The sequence below is a fragment of the Numenius arquata genome, chromosome 9 (genome assembly GCF_964106895.1).
Source record: "Numenius arquata chromosome 9, bNumArq3.hap1.1, whole genome shotgun sequence".
Taxonomy (NCBI): Eukaryota; Metazoa; Chordata; class Aves; order Charadriiformes; family Scolopacidae; genus Numenius; species Numenius arquata.
In genome coordinates this window covers 10868622-10876628 of record NC_133584.1, presented here as the reverse complement: position 1 = coordinate 10876628, position 8007 = coordinate 10868622, and the positions used below count along the sequence as shown (strand labels likewise).

Genomic DNA, 8007 nt, shown 5'->3' with positions numbered 1-8007 from the left:
GGCGGCAGCCGCGCTCCCGCCGAACCCGCTGCGCACCGCCCCGCCCGTCAGCCCGCGCGCCAGACCCCAGCGGGCAACCACCAATCCCGGCCGGAGGTCTCCCAGGCGCTGGCCAATGAGGGCACGGCGGCGGGGCGGGGATACCTCTCTCCCGCCCCCGCCGGCGGCGCCTCAAGCCGCCCTCCCGGCTGCGAGGGGCGGCGCCGGAGTAACCCGTTCACAGCGGCGGCGAGCACCTGCAATTAACCGTAAGTTATAGGCAAGAAAACGTTGATGAGTTTGCAAAGACGGCAGAAAAGTGATAGAGGATGCAAAGGGCAAGGCATGAGGTTGTAAGAATGCGATTTCTGAAAGTCTTATCTCGTAATAAAACCCTGCTTCAGAAAGTAGCACCTCTAATACACTAAAAAAAGCACATGGTACGTTGCTGAGAACCATTGAAGTATCTATGTATGAGCTCATCAACCGTTGCCCTGGTCGGTGACAATCACAAGCATTTATGTCCCTGCAGGATAGAGCCTTTTGAAAAATATTTTCATGTCACTTGAGTGAGACCTCTCTTCTTCATTGGCCTACTGTTAAAAACCAAATGAACAAACAAAAAAAGAAAAACCACCACAAACAAGTTTTAAAAGCTTCCCTTGCTAAAAACTGCATACTTTCACTCACCATTCCAGGGGGCCGTTCCATTCCATTAAATAATTGAAAATAAATACTTCCACAAAGTCACCGAGGCAGCCATTGCTGTCCATTGGAAGAAATGTTTTGTCAAAAAGGGACTTTTTGTGCAGCAGCCTTGGATAAACCTGGATGCTAGATGAAGGAAAATTATAGTTTTATCTAAAGATGGAGATTAACGTAAGAAAAAAAAGACAACCAACCAAAAAACCACAAACAACAACAAAAAGAAACCAAATCCCTGCTTTTCACTTACTTACCCTTAAAACTTTGCCAACAAATTTTGTATAGGTTGTAAATTACCGAAAACCTCATATTAAAAAAATGTGTAAAACTTGCGTTGGAACAACTGTATCTCATAGAAATACACTCTAGCTTCAATCTTAAAAAAATAAAAAACCCCATCAACAAAACACTATTGAGTTTTGTAGGTTTTTTAAAAGGTTTTATTTTCTCCTACAACCACAGATACCTCCCTTGCATTTTGCGGACAAACAGAACTACCCCCAATAACCTAAAATCAAGCCTTGTGGACCCCTGAAACAGAGAACATCTTTTGCTCAACACCGCCTTTTTAAAATACAGAGCAAAGATACAATTTACAGGAGTAGACTGTTAATAGGTTGACATTTATAATAACACATGGAATTTCTTTTCCCATTTCAACTTTCAGGCAGCTCTCTCAAGTTTTTTCTTCAACTTTCATTCACTCTGTCATAAAGATAATAATCTAGATTGAATATTTCTATTGTACAGGCTATGCCCAAGTGAAAGAAGAAATAAGCCTTGATGAAAAAAAAAAAAAAAAGGACTATTTGATTGCAATGTCTTCCTGTCCAACCTTGACTAGAAGTACGTTAAAATAAATGAAGACTTCTAGCTAGATTTCTGTGAGATTTCCTTTGGCCTGCTAGGCAGAACTAATGCTACAGAAAAATTCTCTCCTCTGCTGCTAGTTAAAAAATTCACAGAGCATTTACCACATTTCATGCACCAACTTGGGCTCCTACTCCAGCCTCATGCACCCACCCAGCAAAAATCTCCAGGCAGGAATACCCTATGGGGAGCATTACAGTAAATAAGCTGGCCAATTAAAGACAAGTACGATTTGAAAGGAAAGGGAGAAAGGAGGGGAATGTCCCGACCCGTGGCACAGCCGCTACCTGAGGAAATAGCCGAGCGTGCCCACTGCAGTTCTGGACACCCCGCTCCGCCCGCCCGCTCCCTGACACGCTCAGCCTTCGCCCGGCCTCCACAACGGCCCCGAGCCAGTGCCTCGCAGCTGTCCCGAGGCGAGGCGGCACATTGCCCTGGCCCCGACCCCGGCCCGGCGAAGGCCGCCTCCCCAACCCACCTCAGGGCCCGCGGCTGAGGCGCCCGCCCGCGCCCCGGCCACTCGAGCCCCGCCCGGTCGCATGCAGCCCTGCTCGCGCGCCGTCGGGAGAGCAAATGGCAATCATCACCCCACGTGGGGGAGAAGGGCGCCCTCGGCTAATCAGGGGTCTCCGCTCGCCTCTGGACCGCCCCGGGTTACAGCCAATGGGGAGCCAGCACGCGAGCGCGAGGGGCTGGAGGCGGTTGGACCTTGACGGTTGGTGCAGTTCGACGGGCGGCGGCGGAGGTGGTGGCGCGGCGGGCCGGAGCAGCTAGGCTTCGCGCGGCATCATGGTGGGGAGCGGGCCCCGCGGCTGGGGAGGGAAAGGGGAAAGGAAAAGGAAAGGGAACGGGAAGGGCCGGGCGTTTGGGAGTGCTGCGACGGCGGCGGCGGCAGTCTGAGGGGGCTGCGGCTGCGCGTGCTGCGGAAGGGCTTGCAGGCAATTCTCCCCGCTGTAGCAGTACGGCAGAAGGATCGGGCAGAAGCTAGTTTATTACTATTATTACATTAATATTAGAGAGTTAATAGTTCAAGGAGGGCGAGGCACAGAAGCTGGCCGGCGGTTAGCGTGCAGAAAACGTTGGAGACCCGTTCCCGGCGGGGACCGCGGGGCTGACTGAAGCCCGAGGCGGGCGGCAGGGACGGCGGGAAAGTGTAGCCAATTAGCGGAGGGGAGTCTGAGCGGCAGCCAACGGCTGGAGCGGGCCACGCTGGAGGGGGGCGGGGCTGGCGGTGGTTGGTAGACATCGCGCGCGCGGCGGGGCGGGGCTGAGGCGGAAGCGAGCGCGGGGTTGTCACCGCTGGCGAAAGGCTCCCGAAGAGCCACTGCGCGGAGGAGGTTTAAAACGTGGGATCGAGGATGCAAGCTTTGATGAAGCTGTCAAGAAGCACGAAAGAGCAGACCAGACACCCTGCTTTCTCTTTTCCATCTCTGCTTTTTCCTAGATACGCTGTAACAGTCAGCTAGAAAAACAGTGTATTTCTGTCCGGGGTGTAAGACAAAAATGAGTTATTGACAGATTAAACATATGGCGCAGTTGTTTAGAATCAAAGGAGCTGACTAAACGTGGGCAGATGACATTTGATTGGGTCTTAGATGATTTCAAAAAGGAACTCAAATATGTATGAATCACCAGGGGCTAGATATCTCTCTATGATTATAAAATAAAACATATCAAGTGGTCCTGTACAGGAAAGATTCTTGCAGTAGTTACCCAGTATATCATTTGGCAACAAATCAAGGCAATATTATGTAAAGAGGTCTTCCAAAACTAAAGGAAGGTGGAAAAGAGATTAGGCAGAATGTTAAAGATATAATATACGTGTGGCATGGTAACAGATGATGAGTCTGTATTCACCCTATGTGTTTGTAGAGACTATGTTGTTTTTAAGATGTTCTAATATTCTCAAAGTCAGTCCAGGTCAACTAAGGTGAGTAGAGTCATGCCAGCCGCAGACGATCAGTTAAATTCTCATTCAAGAGCAGACAGGGAATCATAGAATCACAGAATAGTTTGGGTTGGAAGGGACCTTAAAGATAATTTGAATGCAACACCCCTGTCATGGCCATGGACACCTCCAACTAGACTAATACGGCAGCTTAGAAAGATCATGCAAAGATAAAACCCACAAGTAGCTAGTTATGAGAACAAAATCTAGAAGACAGGTAGCCCCATATCTCATTATCATTGTTCTGTTTTTAATTTGCAGCGTGAATGCATATCCATCCATGTTGGTCAGGCTGGTGTTCAGATTGGCAATGCATGTTGGGAATTGTATTGTCTTGAACATGGGATCCAGCCTGATGGTCAAATGCCAAGCGATAAAACTATGGGAAGTGGAGATGATTCATTTAACACTTTCTTCAGTGAGACAGGAGCTGGTAAACATGTTCCCAGAGCCGTGTTTGTGGACCTCGAGCCAACTGTAGTTGGTATGTACCCAATAGTAAAGATCTTCAATGTAAAAGTGAAGATCCCCTACAGATTCACTGAATTTCACTGAATTTTTAGAGTTGGAAGGGACCATAGAGATCATCTAGTCCAACTCCCCTGCTGAAGCAGGATTGCCTAGAGCATGTTAGAGCATGTTACTCAGGACTGCATCCAGGCGGGTCTTGAAAATCTCCAAAGAAGGGGACTCCACAACCTCCCTGGGCAGCCTGTTCCAGGGTTCTGTCACCCTCACCGTGAAGAAGTTTTTTCTCATATTTGAGTGGAACCTCCTATGTTCCAACTTGTGCCCGTTGCCCCTCGTCCTGTCACTGGCAACCACTGAAAAGAGTCTGGCTCCCTCCTCCTTCAACCCACCCTTTAGATACTTAAAAGCACTGATAAGGTCTCCCCTCAGCCTTCTTTTCTCCAGGCTAAAGAGTCCCAGCTCTCTCAAACTTTCCTCATAAGGGAGATGCTCCAAGATTCCCTGCAGTCTTTTCTGTTTGCTCAGAGTGCTATAGATTGTAAAAGATGTGTGTCTGGATGCCGTTTTGACATTTGAGGTTCTTATTTGGAAGAAATGAAATAATGCTCTACAGGTAACGTCATCTGGAAAACAGTAGAGCTTTTTTACAGCTTGGATAATCTTTCTAGACTGCTGCACTGCATCCAGAGTTCTGTTTAATTGCTATCCAGAATCTTGTCTGTACCTGTAATGTACTTTTCTGATTGACCTCTGTGTTCTCAGGTGCAAATCCTGCTTTGTGAGTGCCTGTTGTTTTCCCCTAAGAAAAGGGGCTGAAGTTGTGCCAACTTTTTCGGTCAGTCAGACAAGCTGCGTTTAGCAAGGGATGCGGTCTGCACTCTTTTGAGATGCACACTTAGTGTGTAATCACTAGGCAGTGCACACAGAAATGAACAGGTCAAGTTTATGTTGTGGCATTTTGTTTCTTTGTAGATGAAGTGCGTACAGGCACATATAGGCAGTTATTCCATCCTGAGCAGCTCATTACTGGGAAAGAGGATGCAGCCAACAATTACGCCAGAGGCCATTATACTATTGGAAAAGAGATTGTTGATCTAGTGCTAGACCGCATTCGCAAACTGGTAAGAATTCATGCTGCAGGTCAGTATTTAAAGTAATTGATACAGCTGTGTAGCTATCTATAATGATGGCTTGCTGTGTTTTTTCCCTAAGAATTTTGTGCATAGTTGATTGTTTAAAGCAAAACAAAGCTATTATCTCCTTGCTCCACCCCTCCCCCGTTAAATAAAAATGCAGTCAGTAAAACTTAAACTTTTTAGGCTCTGAAATACTTCTATACTTTTTTGCTTGTTATTTTCAGTTTGAATTGTGCCATTATATGTCATGCAAAATATTTCTAGTACCCTGAACCTCAGATTTAGGTTGAACGCTTAGCAATTTTAATTACTTCTCTAGTTTTTTTATCTTGACATTGCGTTGTGAGAAACTCCTGTAGGATGATATGATTCAATAGTGATTGTCTAGTTTAGTTAAAATTACAAGAATTAAAAAAGCCCCTTGTTTTCAACATCTAATGATACGTGCTGAAAGCTAGAATGGGAACATAAACAGATTCTAAAGCTGCAACTCAGCTGTAATTTATAGTAATTTGCCACAGTGGTGCACAGCTGCTTTTCTTAGAGTAGGATTAAAATGGCATCAAAGACTAAGCGACTATTCTTATTCAGAAAAGGTTATGTGGAGGCACTGGTACTTTTGAGTAAAAGACGTGAGAAAAGAGGAAGACCACCTTTCAAAAATGCTGGGTTTTTTTATTCTAACAATCTAAAACTAAGAAACGTAAGAAAGAAATGCGTTTCAATGATTATTTGCATACTGCTTTCTCCAAAATCATCAATAACTTTTTTTTTCTCCCTTTTTTTCCCCAACCCCATTATAGGCTGATCTGTGCACAGGGCTGCAAGGTTTCCTTATCTTTCATAGTTTTGGAGGAGGCACTGGTTCAGGGTTTGCATCTCTGCTCATGGAAAGGCTCTCTGTTGATTATGGAAAAAAATCTAAACTAGAGTTTGCGATTTATCCAGCACCACAAGTTTCCACGGCTGTGGTGGAACCTTACAACTCAATTCTAACTACCCACACAACATTAGAGCATTCAGACTGCGCCTTCATGGTAGATAATGAAGCCATTTACGATATATGTCGTCGTAACCTTGACATTGAACGTCCCACTTACACCAATTTAAACCGATTAATTGGGCAAATTGTTTCATCCATCACAGCTTCGCTGCGTTTTGATGGAGCCCTCAACGTAGATCTGACAGAATTTCAAACTAACCTTGTTCCATACCCACGCATCCATTTCCCCCTGGTAACATACGCCCCTGTCATCTCGGCTGAAAAAGCCTATCACGAGCAGTTATCTGTGGCCGAGATCACCAATGCTTGTTTTGAACCTGCCAACCAGATGGTAAAATGCGACCCTCGCCATGGCAAATACATGGCCTGCTGTATGTTATATAGAGGTGATGTTGTTCCCAAAGACGTCAATGCTGCCATCGCTACAATCAAGACTAAACGTACAATTCAATTTGTGGACTGGTGCCCAACTGGATTCAAGGTACGTACAGAGCTTTTTAAGTGCCTGATGTTTGAATTGTCAGGAATTGTATAGTTTTCAGTGGTTAACAGTCATTCTACAACGTTGTGATGTCCTTGTTAAATATTTTGAAGTGCAAAGTGACTGTCAGCTATTTTATTTCTTCATAACTGTAGCGATTTTTAAGTGTTAACAGAAATAAGTCTTTAAGCCTTAGCACTCATAAGGAAAATTTTCATTTGTTTTCTTGAAGGTGGGCATTAATTACCAGCCTCCGACTGTGGTGCCGGGCGGTGACCTCGCCAAGGTGCAGCGGGCTGTCTGCATGCTGAGTAATACAACTGCTATTGCTGAGGCGTGGGCTCGCCTCGATCACAAATTTGATCTCATGTATGCTAAGCGTGCCTTCGTACATTGGTATGTTGGGGAAGGAATGGAGGAAGGAGAATTTTCTGAAGCCCGGGAAGATCTGGCTGCCCTTGAAAAAGATTATGAAGAAGTCGGCATAGACTCAGTGGAAGCAGAGGCTGAAGAAGCAGATGAATATTTAGAAAACTGAAGTCTGCAAAAACTTATTAAAGAAAAAAAAAGAAAAGAATTGCAGAACCCTGTTCACTTGTTCGATTGTTCTCAAATAAAGTTTTAAAGGTTCTACCTTCTGGTTTTTTCTTCTTTACTATTTATGTATCTACTCAGTAAGGACGGACCGTTTTAGGTCGCAGGTTTTGGTAGCATCTAGTCATGTGCAAATTGTAGAAGAAATCAGGACGTTGTGTGCACTTTCCTGTGAGCACATGTTCTGAGACATACTGTCTTTGATTTTTGGTTTCTCCCAAGCAGGAGACTGCTGCTGCTTGGGGTTGTTGCAGCACTGAGGGCACCGTTACTGTTCCAAGCCTGTCTACACAATACAAAGGAACCTAATCTCTCCTGAAGCCACATTCCCAGTAAGGCTGGCTTCACAGAAGGTTTACGTTAAAATCCCCAGAATTTGTTAATCAAGTAATACTGTACTGAAGTAATTTACCTGACTAGTTATGGCAGATGCCATTGCACTTTTGAATAGAACTACTGCTTACTACCAAATTACTTGCTAAGGACATAAAACTTGTTACTTTAAAAAAAAAAGGGGGGGGGGTGAAGGATGACATTATGCAGAGGAAAAAAAAAAAATTTTCCAACTAACACAGTCCCCTGCATTTGATTCAGATAAAAGGAAAATAGCAGATCTGTCACCTGCTTTAAAAGGGCGTTGCCATCTTTGCATTCCTACATTGGCCTAGTAAACAAAAATGCTAATGTGCTACGCTAATGGCACACAGTTCAGGGGAAAAGTGCTGACCCATTAGTTTAAGGGGTTTTTTTTAGTCCTGAATAGGAAGAAAACCTTTAGGGTTTTGTTGTGGGGTTTTGTAGGTTTGGCTTTGTTTTTTCC

At 45.1% G+C, this 8007-nt stretch overlaps 1 protein-coding gene across 1 annotated transcript; it reads left to right on the top strand.

The window, feature by feature from the left end:
• Nucleotides 1-3766: 3766 nt before the first annotated feature.
• Nucleotides 3767-7225, top strand: LOC141468914 (tubulin alpha-3 chain-like). Its single transcript, XM_074154214.1, has 4 exons — nucleotides 3767-3986; nucleotides 4946-5094; nucleotides 5913-6593; nucleotides 6826-7225. Exons 1-4 carry the CDS (start codon nucleotides 3866-3868, stop codon nucleotides 7129-7131), a joined length of 1257 nt encoding a protein of 418 aa, XP_074010315.1. The 5' UTR covers nucleotides 3767-3865; the 3' UTR covers nucleotides 7132-7225.
• The last annotated feature ends 782 nt before the right edge of the window (nucleotides 7226-8007 follow it).

Coding starts and splice junctions, on each gene's coding strand:
- LOC141468914 (XM_074154214.1), top strand. CDS start 3,866: ATGCCAAGCGATAAAACTATGGGAAGTGGAGATGATTCATTTAACACT. Junction 5,095..5,912: donor TAGACCGCATTCGCAAACTG/GTAAGAATTCAT, acceptor ACCCCATTATAG/GCTGATCTGTGCACAGGGCT. Junction 6,594..6,825: donor GGTGCCCAACTGGATTCAAG/GTACGTACAGAG, acceptor GTTTTCTTGAAG/GTGGGCATTAATTACCAGCC.